This window comes from Gossypium hirsutum, chromosome D01 (assembly GCF_007990345.1).
Source record: "Gossypium hirsutum isolate 1008001.06 chromosome D01, Gossypium_hirsutum_v2.1, whole genome shotgun sequence".
NCBI lineage: Eukaryota > Viridiplantae > Streptophyta > Magnoliopsida > Malvales > Malvaceae > Gossypium > Gossypium hirsutum.
In genome coordinates, this window is record NC_053437.1 from 64,441,166 (window position 1) to 64,462,004 (window position 20,839).

Below are 20,839 nucleotides of genomic sequence, written 5' to 3' on the forward strand. Positions count from 1 at the left end.
AGGATTCGGACTCAAATTCTCTTTAAAGTGTAATGTGTCTTGTTACTATAAATCGTAAATATTGATGCCTTTATTTTGTGTTTGATTTGCTTTAAGTGTGAAGTTGGTATAGCTAATAATTAATAATGATAGGAACAATGATGTATCTTGGTCTTTGTCGCCACTTAGGTACAAAATTACTCTAATCCCTAAGAAGTTGGACATTTGTAAAAGTTGGAGATAGAGTTATTTTGTTGTCTACATGTTTGGATTGTTTCCAACGTAAGAGAATTGAGTTGTTGTCCACATTTTAAAATTTGTAAATTGGGAATTTATTATCTGTATTTTTATTTTTAGATTTTAAAATTTAAGTCTAGTTAATACTATTAAATTTTTTTCTTTAGACTTAAGTTCATTACAATGTTTTTTATTATTATTTGAATATTAATAATACCTTCTTAACCTTTCTTGATAAATTCTACATCTTGAATATTTGAATTTCTTATACCTATCTTTGGCGGATACCTTCATGCTGGCAGTAGACCTGTCCATGGGCCGGGCCGGGTTCGGGCCGGGCCCAGAAAAAAATTTCGGCTTGACTCTTAGGCCCGGGCTCGGCCCGAAATATGGGCCTGAAATTTTACCCAGGCCCGGCTCGGGAAAAAAATAATAAGCCCGAGCCCGGCCCGGTTTTTAATAAACACAAAAAAATATTTTAAAAATAAAAAAATAAAAAAATTTTAAAAGTATTTTAAAATTAAAAAATAAAAATAAAAAAATATATATTTATTATATTCAGGCCGGGCCGGGCCCGGGCCAAAAAAGTTGAGCCCCAGCCCGGCCCATTTTTTAAACGGGCCTCATTTTTTTGCCCAAGCCCATATTTCGGGCCTATATTTTTATCCGAACCCTCCCATATTTCGGGCGGGCCATCGGGACGGGCCGGGCCGCCCGGCCCATGGACAGGCCTAGCTGGCAGTGATATGATTTCATACCTACACGCCTCATATAATTCTTACCGTATCATCATTCATTCAACTACTTGACTAACTTCAGTTCTTGACAGACGATACTACCTTCATTTTCTCTTCAGACGCTTTCAACGATAATTCTAGAACAGATAATTGCAGACACTATTGTTGGCGGTTACCACTTACTATTCATACCTTTGACAAATACCCATACTATCTTTGCTAAATCAAATCTTAATTTAGACTATACCCTGATTCAACCAAATCCATACTTATACTTATGAGGAACCCTCCAGATTCGTCCAGAAAAATGTTGCACATCTTCGTTACAGGCACAAGATATTCAATATAACAAATAACTCAGATTCCATCAGAGCTCAGTACAAGACGTAATACTATTCAGATATAATGAATATCAGGTAACTCAAAATTGCACCTCAATAGCATACTAGCTCAAATTGACGGACTCTTATTTCGAATACACTCACATGCCATACTGATAGAAAACCACGATGTATATTCTCTTTGAACATATTAAATCTTACATCTTTACGAACTTCCTTTAAAACTTATTCGATTTATATCACAAAATCTTTCACTCTATCTTTAGACAAATCATATCCTCAACAGAGTCTTTCCTGAGTACGACACCAGGGCTAGACAGATTACGCCACAAAGACTATAGAATACACCATACAGGCTAACATAGTATGCCACACAGGCTAAAAAAATACACTACAAGGGCTAGATCAGAATGTTGTGAAGGCCAAATCAGAGTACGCCATAAAGGCTAACAGAATGCCACCCAGGCACCCTATGACTACAGTGTTGCGATATGGATTTGCCTAAACTCACATCATGTGAGGTTTTCCATCATCGCCTTGGGACACGCAGAGAACCCAAATCGATAAATGCTGCTCAACAACCTCTTTTCAAAAATGTGCCATGGCCAAAGACTTTCTTCAGAATTTCATATCAGAATTCGTGTTTACTGTCCCGACAAACTTCATCAATTACCACCGCGATGACCAGACTCACATCTCAACCTCTTCATACTCAGACACACCCCAGTCCCAAACATTCCAAATCACTCATCGTATATCCAATATAAACTCACATACAAGTAAGCTAACTCATTATCTCAACCAAATTATACCTCAATACATGCTTCAAATGTATCAACAAAATCACATCACAGTATACATTCCAGGCATACACACAAATAGTTATTTTTTTCAGAGTCACAAACATCCATACACAATTCATCACATTTTGGACTCATTAGATCGTATATTAAATATACGCACTTTTCTTCAACGGTCATTCATGTACTCATTTACTGTTTCTAAAACATTGATCATAAGGGACTTATCTAAAAGACTTGTGGGAGTCTTAATTAGGAACTCACCTGATAATCACCTACCGCAGCTACCAACTCTAGACTCAGACATCTAGTTTGATCCAGGAACAACAACGGTTTAAAGAACATGAATTCACCATTAAAACACATTTGCAAACAGATTTCTAACATTTCTTTTACATAAAACCCCCTATGCAGGGCTTCTTATTCGTAACTTACTACCCATGTACTTTATAGCATCGTTAACCTTAACATGCAAAGTTATCAGACTTACCAAGAGATGACATACTTCTATATTTTCTCAAGAATCCTTAGCTTCTGGTTTACTTAAGAAGAGTAACTAGCAAATAAAATTTAGTACTTAAGAAAAAAAAGAATTAAAGAGTCATTCTGAAGGAAGAAGAAACCTTCTCACCAACCCTTCTCACCTGTATGTATAATCCACTTTTGTTTAGTGGAATTTGACAAGTGTCAAGAAATTTTAGAATGTGCCCCTTTTAATGGCCTACAAAATTCGAGGTAAACATAAATGAGAATTTTTTTTTCACATGTCATTTGTCCAATCAATCTAGTTGGTTTTTAACCAAATCTAGTTACTGAGGCTTTCTCTCCACAGAAGTTGAACAAACTAGGCATAATATACATTTGGCGGCAACCTACACAAGACTTATTTTTTCTATTATTGAGAATTTATTTTAGTGAAGAACATGTCAAAGATTAAATCCTAATATTCTTCCATGGGCGGATGCACAATTCGCCAATACAATAGTTTGTCAGAAGTTACAATTTGGTGAATTAACTATCAGAATGTGCCAGAACAAAAAACTTCTACGTGCTTTCAATTCAGATCATCCAGATTTGGGGTGTGACATGAAAATTTATGGTAACCAAAGTAGTGCTACTTGGAGCAAATTTCATCAGGATTAGATTTTTGAAGAAAAAGGTCTACGGTCAAGGAAAAAAGACAGAGTTGACAGAGCCTCAATGCATTGCACCAAAATGACAGAAATAGTTGAATAATGTAAGGAAACCTAAAAGTTGAGAAGGCATCATGGAAATTTCCCAAGCCTTCACTGTGAAAGTTCAAAGTTAGACTTGAAGGCTTCAAGTTGAAGATATGAATTCAGATTGTAATGATTCAATTTGGGGAAAAAAATGAATGAATTAAAACCCAACATTCAGCCTTATTGAATAAGTGAGTTTTGTCTCGATGGTCTGGTTATATTAAATTCAAGGATGGGCAGCAGTTTTGCGAGAACACCACTCAAAGTCTTCGTATGATTTTTCCAAGTTGCTAAAAAAGAAGCTACAAACTTCAGCCAAAGTCTATTGAACAAAATAAATGCTAAAGAAAATCCCACAAAACAACGCGTCATGTACTGATGCTGGCTGCACACGGTTTGACGGTTCTTTCTTTTGCCTACCATCTCATTTCTTTGCTTCTTCTCTACTTTCAGAGTTTCCATCTTCCTTCATTCTACATTTTGCTAAAAGGGTTGGTTTTTTAATTGCTGCCACTGAAACAGGTTATGCCGAAAACTCGTGGTTGGGCACTTGCTTCTTCTCAACCTAGTGCCATTGTTATCTTCTTCATAACTGTTTGTTGTATTGATATCTCTCATTATTGATACTAATGAGGATGTCATTCTTTTCATTGCTATTCTTGAATTCTTTTGTATCGGTTACGTTTATTGTCAATGTGGGTTTGGTTTCGGCTCAATGTCAAAGTGATCAGAGTCGGTTGTTGCTTCAACTCGAAAGCAGCTTCAGCTACAATAATGATTCATCAGGAAAGCTGGTGCCGGTGAAATGGAATCAAAACACAGATTGTTGTTCCTGGGATGGTGTAAGTTGCGATGGAGGTGGTCATGTTATCGGTCTTGACTTGAACAGCAGATCAATTTCAAGTTCAATTGACGATTCAAGTAGTCTTTTTCGTCTTCAACATCTTCAGTGGCTCAATTTGGCTTATAACGAATTCAACCCAGCTTTTCCTTCTGCGTTTGATAAGCTGGAGAATTTGAGTTATCTTAACTTGTCCCATGCTGGCTTTGATGGACAAATTCCAATAGAGATATCACGCTTGACAAGGTTGGTCACTCTTGATTTATCAACTTTCACTTTCCCGGGTTTGAAACTTGAGGAACCAAACCTAGGGACACTAGTTCGAAATGTCACGAGGCTAAAATTTCTCTATCTTGATGGTGTAAATCTATCGGCTACTGGGAATGAGTGGTGCCAGGCCTTATCACCACTAACTGAGTTGCAAGTGTTGAACATGTCCGGCTGTTATCTATCGGGACCTATACATTCTTCACTTTCCATGCTTCGATCTCTCTCAGTAATTCATTTGGACTTCAACAACTTGTCTGCGTCGGTTCCAAAATTCTTTGCAGGATTCCCAAACCTGACTTCCCTCAGTCTTACTTATACTAATTTGAGTGGAAGATTGCCAGATGAAATTTTCCAGATACCTACATTACAGACTCTTGATTTGTCAGACAACGATTTACTCCGAGGTTCGTTTCAAAAATTTTCTCCCAATCTTTCTCTTCAAACTCTGTCACTTAGCCGCACAAATTTTGAGGGGCAAGTACCAGAATCTCTAGGTAACCTTGGAAAACTGACAAGAATTGAGCTTGCAGAATGTAATTTCAGTGGAGCCATACCCAAAACAATGAAGAAACTTACCCAACTTGTGTATCTGGATTTTTCCTTTAACCGTTTTTCTGGTCCAATACCATCATTCTCATCATCCAGAAATCTTACATACCTAAGCCTTGGTTATAATCAGTTAAATGGTGGAATACATTCCACTGATTGGTCAAGTCTTTCTAAGCTAGAAATTGTTGACTTACAAAAGAACAAGTTTAGTGGAACTATTCCACCGGCTTTGTTTTGCATTCCATCACTGCAAAGACTTTTCCTTTCTCAAAACCAATTCAAAGGTAACCTTAGTGACCTTCATGGTAAGGCCTCTTTATTGCTTGAGGGCCTTGATCTTAGTAGCAACAAGTTTCAAGGGCAATTCCCAATGTCTGTGTTTGAACTCCATGGTCTGAAGTTACTATCCCTTTCCTCAAACAACTACAGTGGCTCGATACCAATGAGTGCCTTTCAGAACTTGAGGAATCTTTCTTACCTTGATCTCTCATATAACAGGTTGTCTATTGATGTCACCGATACTGATATTTCCTCAATTTCTTTCCCCACATTTACCACATTGAAGTTGGCGTCTTGCAACTTAATGGAGTTCCCTGATTTCTTGAAGAATCAGTCAAGTTTAATTGAACTAGACCTCTCAAAAAATCAAATTCATGGGAAAATACCCAATTGGATTTGGAAAGCAACAAGTCTCGAGCACCTAAATCTTTCTCAGAACTTTTTTGTAGAATTTCAAAGACCTTTGGAGAATATAACTTCTAATGTTCGTTTTCTTGACGCACATGGGAACCAATTGCAAGGGCAAATCCCAATTCTTAACGCATATGATGTCTTTTATCTGGATTACTCAGACAACAATTTCAGCTCTATTTTACCACCTCACATTGGTGACTCCCTCCGGTCTGCTTCTTTCTTGTCCCTTGCAAATAATAACTTTCATGGGAGTATCCCTCGGTCGATATGCAATAGTACATCTCTTGATGTACTTGATCTGTCTAATAATTCCCTGAGTGGCCCAATTCCTCAATGCCTCTTTCAGATGACCGTGTCTCTTGGAGTACTGAATCTAAGAGGAAACAATCTCAGTGGCATCATTTCTGACACTTTTCCAGAAAGTTGTAAGTTGCAAACTCTAGATCTCAATCAGAACCGATTGGAAGGAAAGGTTCCAAAATCATTGGGGAATTGCAAAATGCTGGAGGTTTTAGACATTGACAACAATCAGATCAATGGCAATTTCCCATGCCATTTGAAGAATATAGCTACGCTGCATGTCCTTGTTTTACGATCTAACAAATTCAACGGTCACATTGATTGTCCGGGAAACAATAGTGGATGGCCATTGCTTCAGATTTTTGACTTAGCATCCAACAATTTTAGTGGAAAACTGCATCTATCTGGTTTGGGGACCTGGGAGGCTATGCGGCCTAATCAAGATAAAAACCAATCAAAGCTCAAACATCTCATGTTTGACCTCTTAGAAGATGATGACCAATACTACTATCAGGACGCAATAACAGTTACCATCAAAGGCAATGAGCTGGAGCTGGTGAAAATCTTGACCGTGTTCACTTCCATTGACATTTCATGCAACAACTTTGAAGGGCCAATACCAGAAGTAATCGGCAAATTCAACGCACTTTATGCCCTCAACTTTTCACATAATGCTTTCACAGGTTCAATCCCATCATTTTTTGGAAAACTGCAACAGCTTGAGTCCTTGGATCTCTCAAGCAACAGCCTACGCGGTGAGATCCCTTTGCAGCTAGCAAACCTCAATTTCCTTTCATTTCTCAACGTCTCAAATAACAAGCTAGTGGGTCCAATCCCAACGAGCACCCAACTTCAATCATTTTCAGAAGCTTCATTTGAGAACAATGCCGGATTATGTGGACCTCCTTTGAAGACAAAGTGCGGATCGTCACCAGCTAAAGAAGACAGCCCTTCAGATTCTGAGACAGGGAGCAGTATAGAGTGGAATCTTTTAAGTGTCGTGATAGGATTTATCTTTGGGTTGGGAATTATCATTGTACCTCTTATCTATTGGAAGAGATGGAGGATATGGTATTTTGAGCGTGTCGATCGTGCTCTCTCCAGGCTTTTCCCTCGTCTTGGTCGTGAAACCAAAAAGCATGGGAGGAGAGCAAAGCAGAACCAAAGGAGGAGGACCTAGCAACAATTGGGATTAAGTGGGGAACGAGTTAAAAGAGGTACTTCCAACTATCTTTTGCAAAGTAAAAATATACCAAGTCCTTCTAGTTGGAAATTTAGTACTTGTAATTCTTTTTTTAGGAATTCTGTCGTTATTTTTTAGATTTTAAATTTCAGGTTTTATAATTAACATTGTCAAAATATTTTCTTTTTAAAATTTAAAAAGTACGATTAAATTCTTTTCGGGATAAATATCCAACTTATACATAAACTTTAATGTGCAATGTCAATTGTCATATATGAAATTTGTTTTTATGCAACTTTATAAATGAAATTTTGATTTGATTCAATCTTCACAAAATCATTAACAACGTTATCGAATTAACACTATTTTATGTTGATATTGATCCAATATAAAAATAAATGTTTGTGTTCATTTCCTTAAATTTGTACAATTGAATCAAAATCAAAGTTTTATGTATACATATAAACCACAATTCAATTTTCATGGGTATAATTACACCAAATCAAAATTTATGTATCAAATTACATATTTAATCAAAATTCATGTATAAAGTTAATAGATAAAATTACATCAACTAAAATTTCAAATTTGTAAAAAATACAGTAGTTGATGGCATATTTTAACCTAACATGATGTAAATATGCACAAGCATCAAGGGAAAACTACTAGGTAGTGCATTCATGTTTGACTCTTGTACCAATACCATGTAGTAGTGTGAAGTAACTAAAAATTAATCTTAATGAAATGAGAAAATTAGGAAGAAAGACTTGGAAGTCAATGGTTTTGGCATCTTATTAGTGAGAAAAAAGGTGTATGGACCTTTTAATGGTGATAGGGTAAGGCTACCAATTTCCTTAAGTCTATTGTAGAATATATATATACATATATATATATATCAGCAAGCAATTGATGCCCTTATTAAAGGAAAATTGTTGTAATCAAAGTAGTCTTACTTGGAGAAAATTTCTTCAAGATTAGATTATTGAAAAAAAGAGAGCTTATGGTCAAGGAATAAAGATAAAGAGGGACAAGGCATGGTCCATCAAGCCTCACATGCATTGCACCAAAATGATAGAAATAGTCGAATAATGTAAAGATCAGACAGCTTAAAAGTTGAGAAGACTTCATGGAAATTTACCAAGTCTTCACTGTGGAAGTTCAAAGTTAGAATTGAAGACTTCAAGTTGAAGATATGAATTCAGATTGTAATACGATTAGGAAGGGAGTTACGAGAGAACCAGCTGGTTTGCATTGCAATGGCATGTGTTCCCTGCATCCAATATTCCAAGTCAATAACACCTGTGATGGCGATCACATCTAAAAGCATACAGAGACAGCCACGAGTTCTGAAATTAGTAAGTCTTAATGCTGCTCAACAACCTCTTTTCAAAAATGTGCCATGGCCAAAGACTTTCTTCAGAATGTCATATCAGAATTCGTGTTTACTGTCCCGAAAAACTTCATCGATTACCACCGCGATGACCAGACTCACATCCCAACCTCTTCATACTCAGACACACCCCAGTCCCAAACATTCCAAATCACTCATCGTACATCCAATATAAACTCACATACAAGTAGGCTAACTCATTATCTTAACCAAATTATACCTCAATACATGCTTCAAATATATCAACAAAATCACATCTCACAGTATACATTCCAGGCATACACACAAATAGTTATTTTTTTTCATAGTCACAAACATCCATACACAATTCATCACAGTTTGGACTCATCAGATCGTATATTAAATATACATACTTTTCTTCAACCGTCATTCATTTACTCATTTACTGTTTCTAAAACATTGATCATAAGGGACTTATCTAAAAGACTTGTAGGAGTCTTAATTAGGAACTCACCTGATAATCAACTACCGCAGCTACCAACTCTAGACTCAGACATCTAGTTCGAACCAGGAACACCAACTGTTTAAAGAACATGAACTCACCATTAAAACACATTTGCAGACAGATTTCTAACATTTCTATTACATAAAACCCCTATGAAGGGCTTCTTATTCGTAACTTACTACCCATGTACTTCATAGCATCATTAATCTTAACATGCAAAGTTATCAGAATTACCAGTAGATGACATACTTCTATATTTTCTCAAGAATCCTTAGCTTCTAGTTTACATAAGAAGAGTAACTAGCAAATAAAATTTAGTACTTAAGAAAAAAAAAAGAATTAAAGAGTCATTCTGAAGAAAGAAGAAACCTTCTCACCAACCCTTTTCACCCGAATGTATAATCCACTTTTGTTTAGTGGAATTTGACAAGTGTCAATAAATTTTAAAATGTGCCCCTTTTAATGGCCTACAAAATTTGGGGGAAACATAAATGAGAGTTTTTTTTCACATGTCATTTGTTCAATCAGTCTAGTTGGTTTATAACCAGATCTAGTTACTGAGGCTTTTTATCCACAGAAGTTGAACAAACTAGGCATAATATACATTTGGCGGCAACCTACACAATGCTTATTTTTTCTATTATTGAGAATTTATTTTACTGAAGAACACGTCAAAGACTAAATCCTAATATTCTTCCATGGGCGGATGCACAATTCGCCAATACAATAGTTTGTCAGAAGCTACAATTTGACCAACTAACTATCAGAATGTGCCAGAACAAATAACTTCTATGCGCTTTCAATTCAGATCATCCAGATTTGGGGTGTGACATGGAAATTTATGGTAACCAAAGTAGTACTACTTGGAGGAAATTTCTTCAGGATTAGATTTTTGAAGAAAAAGGTCTATGGTCAAGGAAAACAGACTGAGTTGACAGAGCCTCAATGCATTGCACCAAAATGACAGAAATAGTTGAATAACGTAAGGATCAGACAACCTAAAAGTTGAGAAGACTTCATGGAAATTTCCCAAGCCTTCACTGTGAAAGTTCAAATTAGTTAGAATTGAAGGCTTCAAGTTGAAGATATGAATTCAGATTGTAATGCGAATAGGAAGGGAGTTAAGAGAGAACCAGCTGATTTGCATTGCAATGGCATGTGTTCCAAGGGGCAGCCACGAACTATGAAGTTATTAGTCTTAATGTTTTATTAGTTGATAATAAATCTCTGTAATTGAAGGATTGATTTGATCCTATGGTTTTTATTCTAAATCATGTGTTTTTTTTTTTCCCCATATCAGCTACAAGGTTACGATCTTCACCAGCTTCAACTCAGCTTATGGAGGATTAATCCCATTTATATAAATAAGATTAAAGTAATAACTTCTAATTTCAATGACTGTATGAAGTAAATCCATTATAGCCATCAGCATTAAAATGATTCAATTTGGAAAAAAAAAAAAGAATGAATTAAAACCCAACATTCAGCCTTATTGAATAAGTGAGTTTTGTCTCGATGGTCTGGTTATATTAAATTCAAGGATGGGCAGCAGTTTTGCGAGAACACCACTCAAAGTCTTCGTATGATTTTTCCAAGTTGCTAAAAAGAAGCTACAAACTTCAGCCAAAGTCTATTGAACAAAATTATTGAAGCAATGGTTAGCATGTAGCAATCACATGTTTTATTATTACTATTATTATTATTTGGATGTAATGATGTAACTTAGTTCTATTCCAACTAAGTTTGTTAGTGGTAGTAGGTGGTGATTTACTTTAAGTGGATGTAATGATAAAACTTAGTTGTATTCCAACTAAGTTTGTTAGTGGTAGTAGGTGGTGATTTATTTTAAGTGGATGTAATGATGAAACTTAGTTGTATTCCAACTAAGTTGTCAAGTTGTAAGCTTGTATAAATAGGCTTTATGCCATTTTAAAAATATGAATGAATTCAATCAAGATTTCATCCATATACTCTCTATTTTAGCTTTGCTTAAAATTTATTTCATTTTTCTTCTTTGTTTCTGCCGCAAGTCTCGATTCTTGCTCGGCAAGCTTTTTGTTGAACCTTGCTATTTGTTGCACTTAGCTCCAACAATTGGTATCAAGAGCCTATTTCTTAAGGGATCTGTTATACAAATTCATGGCTTCATCAAGCTTTTCACCAGCTGCACCTCAAGTCTTCAATGGAGAAGGCTACCACATATGGGTGGTTAAAATGAAGACCTACCTACAAGCTTTCGATCTGTGGGAGGTAGTCAACTCAGATGTTGAACCAGAGCCACTTAGAAGCAATCCAACAGTGGCTCAAATCAGGCAGCATGCTGATGAGAGGACCAAGAGGCACAAAGCCATGTCTTGCATCCAGAACTCAGTGTCAGATGTGATTTTCACAAGGATTATGGCCTGTGAATCACCAAAACAAGCCTAGGACAAGTTGCAAGAGGAGTTTCAAGGGACAGAGAGGACAAGGCAGCAACAGTTGCTGAACTTAAGGAGAGATTTCGAGAATTTGAAGATGAAGGAAGAAGAAACTATCAAGCAGTACTCTGACAGGATTATGGCTGTGGTTAACAGCATAAGGCTCCTTGGAGAGCAGCTCAAGGAAGCTAGGATAGTGGAGAAGGTTATTGCAACTCTGCCCGAGAGGTATGAGGCAAAAATCTCATCTCTCGAGGACTCAAGGGACCTGTACACCATCTCCCTGACAGAGTTGATCAATGCTTTATATGCTCAAGAGCAAAGAAGAGCAAGCAGACTGGAGGAGCATCAAGAAGGTGCCTTTCAGGCAAGAACAAACACTGCCTACAAAGGCAAGAAGGCCTGGAGAGACAAGCCAATGATTGATGTTGCAAGAAAAGAGGGTCAGACTTGCAAGCACTGCAGAAGGGCTGGTCATCCAAAAGAAAAATGCTGGTTCAATCCAGATGCTGTATGTCAGCATTGTAAAAAGAAGGGTCATGTTGAGAGAGTCTGCAAGAGCAAGGCCAAATCAAGGCAGAGTCAGTTTCAACAGAAGAAAGCTGAGGCTCGAGTAGCTAAGGAGGACAGTGACCAAGAGGAGCAAGTCTTTGCTGTGTTATGCTCAGCTGCTCAAGAAAGGTTCTCATCTGGTTGGCTTCTAGACAGTGGATGCACCAACCACATGACACCTGACGCTGCAATCTTCAAGTCTTTAGACAGAAGCTGCAGAACTAAAGTCAAGATAGGAAATGGACATTTTATTCAAGCTGAAGGCAAGGGTGATGTGCTGATATGCACCCCCACAGGTGCCAAAGTGATTTCAAATGTGCTTTTGGTGCCTGAAATTGACAGAAACCTGCTCAGCATAGCTCAGTTGCTGGAGAAAGGTTATTCTGTTGTGTTCAAAGACAACCAATGCCAAATCAATGATCCAAGTGGATCCAAGCTGATGGCAGTTCCTATGGCTAATAAGAGCTTTGTAGTTGACTGGACCAGGGAGTCAGACATTGCCTACACAGTCACATCAGATGAATCCAAGCTTTGGCATCAAAGACTGGGACATGCCAACTTCAGATCGATGGCTCGAATGGTCAGAGAGGACTTGGCTGAAAACTTCATCAACTCAGTGGATCATGATGATGTGTGTGAAGTGTGTCAGCTAGGAAAGCAGGCCAGACTCTCATTTCCCTCGAATCAAGCCTGGAGAGCCTCTGAAAAACTCCAACTGGTGCACACTGATGTGTGTGGCCCTATGAGGACTGAGTCATTAAGTGGAAACAGGTACTTCATACTGTTCATTGATGATTTTTCAAGATATTGCTGGCTTTACTTCCTAAAACAGAAATCAGAGGCGGCCTCAGTGTTTTGGAAGTTCAAGGCTGCTGCTGAGACTGAAACATGTTGCAAGCTGAAGTCCATAAGGTCTGATAATGGGACTGAGTACACCTCAGCTCAGTTCCAAGCCTTCTGTAATAAGGCAGGCATCAAACATCAACTTACCAACACATATACACCTCAGCAAAATGGTGTAAGTGAAAGGAAGAATAGGAGTTTGATGGATATGGCCAGGTGCTTGATGATTCAGAAGAATCTGCCTAAAGCACTATGGGCAGAGGCAGTTAACACTGCAAACTACATTCAAAATAGGCTTCCAACCAAGGCCTTGGAACAGACGACTCCATTCGAAGCCTGGTTTGGATTCAAGCCATCATTGGCTCATCTGAAGGTCTTTGGATGCATCTGTTATGCTCATGTACCTGCTGTCAAAAGGGACAAATTGTCTGAAAGGGCTCGACCTGGTATTTTGGTGGGTTACAGCACTGTTAAGAAGGGCTATAGGATCTTGGATCCTTCAACAAAGAAAGTGTCAGTCAGTAGGGATGTGGTATTTGATGAAAAGTCATGTTGGAATTGGGAAAAACATGAACCTGAGGAAGTTTCAAAAGGACTTGCAGCAGATCAAGCTGAGCCAGATCAAAATGTTCCTGAAATAGACATTGATGATGAACCAGTTAGAGGAACAAGACCATTGACTGAGATTTATGAAAGAGCTCATGTAGCCATAGCTGAACCAAGCAATTTTGAAGAGGCTGAAGCTCAGCAAGAGTGGAAGCAGGCAATGGCTGAGGAGATTAGCATGATTGAGAAGAACCAGACCTGGGAATTAGTTGAAAGGCCAGTCAAAAGGAAGATAATTGGGGTGAAATGGGTGTACAAAGCCAAGCAAAATGCTGATGGTACCTTGAACAAACTGAAAGCAAGGCTAGTTGTCAAGGGGTTCAGTCAGAGGTATGGCCTGGACTACCTGGAGACCTTTGCACCAGTGGCCAGGCTAGACACCATCAGATTACTGATTGCCTTAGCAGCACAGCTCGAGTGGAAGATCCATCAACTCGATGTGAAATCAGCCTTTCTGAATGGTTTCTTAGATGAAGAGATCTATGTTGAACAACCACAAGGGTTTGAGATAGCTGGCAGAGAGCATATGGTCTACAAACTGAAGAAGGCCCTATATGGCTTAAAACAGGCTCCAAGGGCCTGGTACAGCAGAATCGATGGCTACTTGACTAATTTGGGATTCGATCGAAGCAAGAGTGAGCCAACACTGTATGTCAAGAAGCAAGGGACACAAACACAGCTCATTGTATCCCTATATGTTGATGACTTGCTGGTGACAGGAGGAGATCGAGCAGTGCTGGTCGATTTCAAGACCAAGATGCAAGAAGTATTTGAAATGTCTGATCTAGGGGAAATGTCTTATTTCCTTGGAATGGAGGTGACTCAAGCACAAAATGGGATATTTCTAAGTCAGAGAAACTTTGCCACAAAGATTCTGACCAAGTTCTCCATGCAAAACAGTAAAGCAACTAAAACACCTGTTGCTGTTGGAGAAAAACTATCGAGCCAAGGTGATTTTGAGAAGGTTTGTGAAACAACCTACAGAAGTCTAGTTGGTTGTCTGTTATATTTAACTGCCACTAGACCAGACATAATGTATGCTGTAGGATTGCTCTCAAGGTTCTTGCATTGTTGCAATAAAAAGCATTTACAAGCTGCTAAGAGAGTGCTTAGATATGTCAAAGGCACTTTGAGCTATGGTTTAAGGTACAGCAAGGAAGGAAATCTGAAGCTGGTTGGCTACACTGATAGCGACTGGGCTGGCTCGATAGATGACATGAAAAGCACCTCAGGGTATGCTTTCAACCTTGGTTCAGCCATGTTTTGCTGGAGCTCGAAGAAGCAAAGTCTCGTGGCTCAATCTATTGCTGAAGCAGAATATGTGGCAGCTGCAAGTGCTGTCAACCAAGCCATTTGGCTAAGGAAAATCTTAGCTGATTTGAAAGTGCGTCAAAAGGAAGCTACTGAGATCTTCCGTGACAACCAATCTTCAGTTGCAATTGCTAAAAATCCAGTGTTCCATGGAAGAACAAAGCATTTCAGCATCAAGTTACATGTTGTTCGAGAAATGGAGCAAGCTCAGGAAGTGAAGCTGATCCATTGTAATTCTGAGGATCAACTTGCAGACATTTTGACTAAAGCCCTTAATGTCACAAGGTTCGAATGTCTAAGAAGGAAGCTAGGTGTTTGCTCCATGCAAACCAAGGAGGAGTATTGAAGCAATGGTTAGCATGTAGCAATCACATGTTTTATTATTACTATTATTATTATTTGGATGTAATGATGTAACTTAGTTGTATTCCAACTAAGTTTGTTAGTGGTAGTAGGTGGTGATTTATTTTAAGTGGATGTAATGATGAAACTTAGTTGTATTCCAACTAAGTTGTCAAGTTGTAAGCTTGTATAAATAGGCTTTATGCCATTTTAAAAATATGAATGAATTCAATCAAGATTTCATCCATATACTCTCTATTTTAGCTTTGCTTAAAATTTATTTCATTTTTCTTCTTTGTTTCTGCCGCAAGTCTCGATTCTTGCTCGGCAAGCTTTTTGTTGAACCTTGCTATTTGTTGCACTTAGCTCCAACAAAAATAAATGCTAAAGAAAAGCCCACAAAACAACGCGTCATGTACTGATGCTGGCTGCACACGGTTTGACGGTTCTTTCTTTTGCCTACCATCTCATTTCTTTGCTTCTTCTCTACTTTCAGAGTTTCCATCTTCCTTCATTCTACATTTTGCTAAAAGGGTTGGTTTTTTAATTGCTGCCACTGAAAAAGGTTATGCCGAAAACTCGTGGTTGTGCACTTGTCTCTTCCTCAACCTAGTGCCATTGTTATCTTCTTCATAACTCTTTGTTGTATTGATATCTCTCATTATTGATACTAATGAGGATGTCACTCTTTTCATTGCTTTTCTTGAATTCTTTTGTATCGGTTATGCTTATTGTCAATGTGGTCTTCGTTTCGGCTCAATGTCAAAGTGATCAGAGACAGTTGTTGCTTCAGCTTGAAAGCAGCTTCAGCTACAATCAAACTTCATCAGGAAAGCTGGTGCCAGTGAAATGGAATCAAAGCACAGATTGTTGTTCCTGGGATGGTGTAAGTTGCGATGGAGGTGGTCATGTTATCGGTCTTGACTTGAACAGCAGATCAATTTCAAGTTCAATTGACGATTCAAGTAGTCTTTTCCTTCTTCAACGTCTTCAGTGGCTCAATTTGGCTTATAACGAATTCAAGCTAGCTTTTCCTACTGCGTTTGATAAGCTGGAGAATTTGAGTTATCTTAACTTGTCCTATGCTGGCTTTGAAGGACAAATTCCAATAGAGATATCACGCTTGACAAGGTTGGTCACTCTTGATTTATCTGTATCTTCACTTCTTGGAAGATCATTGAAACTTGAGAAGCCAAACCTAGAGATGCTTGTTCAAAATCTCACGAGGCTGAGATTTCTCTATCTTGATGGAGTAAATATATCAGCTACGGTGAACGAGTGGTGCAAGGCTTTATTGCCGCTGACTGAGTTGCAAGAATTGAGCATGTCCCGTTGTTATCTATCGGGACCTATACATTCTTCACTTTCCAATCTCCGATCTCTCTCGGTAATTCGCTTGGACAATAACAATTTGTCAGCTTCAGTTCCACAATTCTTTACAGAATTTGAAAATTTGACTTCCCTTCGTCTTAGTGCCACTGGGTTGCGTGGAAGACTCCCAGAAGAAATTTTCCAGATACCTACATTGCAAATTCTTGATTTGTCAACCAACAAATTACTCGAAGGTTCATTTCCAAATTTTCCTCTCAATGCTTCTCTTCGAACTCTCGCACTTAGTGGCACAAATTATGGGGGGCAAGTACCAGAATCTATTGGTAACCTTGAGCAATTGACAAGAATAGAGCTTGGGAGTTGCAATTTCAGTGGAGCCATACCCAAAACAATGAAGAAACTTACCCAACTTGTGTATCTGGATTTTTCCTTTAACCGGTTTTCTGGTCCTATACCATCATTCTCATCAGCCAGAAATCTTATATACCTAAGCCTTGGTTATAATCAGTTAAATGGTGCAATTCATTCCACTGATTGGTCAAGTCTTTCTAAGCTAGAAATTGTTGGCTTAGGAAACAACAAGTTACGTGGAACCATTCCACCGGCTTTGTTTTGCATTCCATCACTGCAAAGACTTTTCCTTTCTCAAAACCAATTCAAGGGTAACCTTAGTGACCTTCATGGTAGGGCCTCTTCATTGCTTTACGACCTTGATCTTAGTAGCAACAAGTTACAGGGGCAATTCCCAATGTCTTTGTTTGAACTCCGTGGTCTGAAGTTCCTATCACTTTCTTCAAACAACTTCAGTGGTTTGATTCCGATGAGAGCCCTTCAGAACCTGAGAAATCTTTCCTTTCTTGATCTCTCATATAACAGGTTGTCTATTGATGCTACTGATACTAATATTTCCTCACTTTCTTTCCCTAACATCAGCACATTGAAGTTGACATCTTGCAACTTAACGGAGTTCCCTGATTTCTTGAAATATCAGTCTAGATTATCGTATCTAGACCTTTCAAACAACCAGATTCAAGGGAGAATACCGAATTGGATTTGGAAAGTGAGAAGCCTTAATTACCTAAATCTTTCTCAAAACTTCCTTGTAGAATTTGAAAGATCTTTGGAGAATATAGATTCTAGTCTCAGCGTTTTGGACCTGCATGGCAATCAATTGCAAGGGCAAATCCAAATTCTTCCACCATGTGCCACTTATTTGGATTACTCAAACAACAAATTCAGTTCTGTTTTACCAGCTGAAATTGGTGACTTCCTCCAGTTTGCTTATTTCTTCTCTGTCTCAGGCAATAACTTCAATGGGAGTATTCCCAAGTCGATATGCAGTAGCTTATATCTCAGAGTACTTGATATGTCTGATAATTACTTGAGTGGGCCAATTCCTCAATGCCTAACTCAAATGAGTGCATCTCTTGGAGTACTGAATCTAAGGCAAAACAATCTCAGCGGCATAATTTCTGACACTTTTACAAAAAGCTGTAGTTTACAAACTCTAGATCTCAACCGAAACCAGGTGGAGGGAAAGGTTCCACAATCACTGGGGAATTGCAAAATTCTGGAGGTTTTAGACATTGGCAACAATCAGATCAGTGGCAGCTTCCCATGCCATTTGGAGAATATATCCAAGTTGCGTGTACTTGTTTTACGATCTAACAAATTCAACGGCAGTATTCATTGTCCCAAGAACAATACCGGATGGCCAATGCTTCAGATTTTTGACTTAGCATGCAATAATTTTAGTGGTAAACTGCACCAAACATGGTTGGCGACCTGGAAGGGTATGCAGGTTGTCGACGATGAAGCCCAATCAAAGGTCAAAGATATTCAGTTTCAATTTCTGGAAATCAATCCATATCGCTATCAAGATGCAATAACAGTTACCATCAAAGGTTTAGAGCGGGAGCTGGTGAAGATCCTAACCGTGTTCACCACCATTGACATTTCTTGTAACAATTTTGAAGGGCCAATACCAGAGGTCATTGGAACATTCAAAGAACTTTATGGCCTTAACTTTTCACATAATGCTTTCACAGGGCCAATGCCATCATTTTTAGGGAACCTGCGACAGCTTGAGTCCTTGGACCTCTCAAGTAATTACTTGAGTGGTGAGATCCCATTGCAGCTGGTAAACCTCAATTTCCTTTCATTTCTTAACGTCTCGAACAATAAGCTAGTTGGACAGATCCCAACTGGCACCCAGCTTCAATCGTTTTCAAAAGCTTCATTTGAGAACAACCCTGGATTGTACGGGCCTCCTCTAACTGTAAAGTGTGTAAATGCATCTCGACCAAAAAATGATAGCCCTTCAGATTCTGAGACAGGGAGTATTATAGAGTGGAATCTTTTAAGTGTCGAGATAGGGTTGATCTTTGGGTTGGGAATTATCATTGTACCTCTTATCTATTGGAAGAGATGGAGGATCTGGTATTTCGAGCGTATACATCGTGCTCTCTCCAGGTTTTTCCCTAGTCTTAGTCGTGAAACAAAAAAGCATGGGAGAAGAGCTAACCGGAACGAAAGGAGGAGGCTCTAGCAACAATCAGGATTAAGTAGGGAAGGAGTTAAAAGAGGTACTTCAACTATCTTTTGTATTGTTGTTTCGACTGTATGTTGTTTTTGTTGCTTCTGTTTCCACCTTGTATTACCCTTGTAAGAAGTTTTATCCTAAAAATGTTTTAAATTTTATTTTAATTTGAATTTAATCATAAAAATGTTTATATAAATATATTTTAATATTTTATAGTTTATAAGTAATGAAAAAACATTATCGAATCAAATTAAATTTAGATTTATATATGAATTTTTATCGAATCGAAATACAACCCCTCAATAGTTCTACTGTTCATGTGTTAAGTTACTTGGCTTGATTTGAAAGTCTGTCCGAAAAGTGAGAGGATTTAGACAAAAAAATAAAGTCCGTTTAGAAAATAAACCAGGCCTCAAGTATGGTCTTTTTGTTTGGGTCCGGCCCGAATTTGCAAAAAAAATGTTGTTTTGTTATTTTTTTCACTATCATTTCACTATTATATTGCTATTATTTTACTGTTATTGTTTAGATATTATATAACTCTTATTTTATTGTTAATTTTGCTACTATTTTAGATATGATAATATAAATACAATTTCACCATTTTAATATCTATATATTTATCATTTTTAAAGGATTAAATCAAATTTATATTATTTTAGAGGGAGTGAAAGTGTAATTTTGGTTTTACTAATTTAATTTTTTATAAATTTTAATGGAGCTTAAATGGAAAATTTTTCATTTTACTAGTTTTTGTCATTTTTCTTTTGGATTAAAAATGATTTTAATTTGAATTTAATCTTAAAAATGTTTATTTAAATATATTTAAATATTTATAGTTTGCAAGTAATTAAAAAACATTATCAAATCAAATTAAATTTAGGTTCACATATGAATTTTGTATCAAATTGAGATACAACCCCTTGATAGGTATATTGCAAGTAGATTTGTTTATAGATTGAGTTATTTGGTCTAGTTTAAAGTTCCGTCCGAAAAGTTAGAGAGTTAAGATAAAAGATAAAGCCCGTTTAAAAAATAGACTAAGTCCCGAGTAAGGTTTTTTTCTCGGATCCGACCCGAATTTACAAAAAGAAAAATTGTTGTTTTTTTTTTTTACAATTTTGTTGTTGTTTTCTCACTGTTTTGTTGTCATTATGTTACTACGGCGGTTTTGTTGTTGTTATTTGGATATTGTATAATTCTTGTTTTATTGTTAATTTTGCTATTATTTTAGATAGTGAACGATGCCAGAAAATTTTTTTAGGGGGTCGAAATTAAATTATATATTTTTACAATAGTAAAAATGCAATTTTACCATTTTAATATTTATATTTTTATAATTTTTAAAAGATTAAATCAAATTTTTATCTTTTTTAGGGGGCCAAAGTGTAATTTTGGCATTGCTAATTTATATTTTTATAACTTTTAAAGGGGACTAAATGAAAATTTTTGTATTTTAGGGAGTCGGGGCCCCTGCTAGCCCTCTAACTACGCCCTTGATTTTAGAGGCATTTGCTTGTTAAATTGCACCTATCTTAGTGTTATTTAGTATAAATATTTTTTTATTATTTTCAAATAGTTTAGAAACATTTATTTTAATATTTTTTATGTATTATATTTTCAAATTTTTTATATAAAAATAAAATAAAAATTTTAATATGAATAGGCAGGGCTCGATTCTAGTATTTTTATTTGGGCTGAGCTTAAACAGAAATTTAAGCCCATTTTTTGGGATAGACTTACCAATCGGACATAAAATTTTGTTAAAGTCCGATCTATAAACAACTATGCAAAAGAAAGTATTCTAGAAAAAAAAGAAGGAAAAATGTAGTATTTTTTATTAAAATTATGATTATATTATATAAACACTAAATATAATAAATAAACG

At 37.1% G+C, this 20,839-nt stretch overlaps 2 protein-coding genes across 2 annotated transcripts; both read left to right on the forward strand.

Moving 5' to 3' along the window:
* Positions 1-3,943: 3,943 nt before the first annotated feature.
* On the forward strand, positions 3,944-7,147 carry LOC107939911 (receptor-like protein 7). Its single transcript, XM_041086420.1, has one exon. The coding sequence runs from the start codon at positions 3,944-3,946 to the stop codon at positions 7,145-7,147; it is 3,204 nt and encodes a 1,067-aa protein (XP_040942354.1).
* An 8,603-nt stretch (positions 7,148-15,750) lies between these two features.
* On the forward strand, positions 15,751-19,014 carry LOC107939924 (receptor-like protein 7). The gene has a single exon (XM_016873311.2). The coding sequence runs from the start codon at positions 15,751-15,753 to the stop codon at positions 18,955-18,957; it is 3,207 nt and encodes a 1,068-aa protein (XP_016728800.2). The 3' UTR covers positions 18,958-19,014.
* The last annotated feature ends 1,825 nt before the right edge of the window (positions 19,015-20,839 follow it).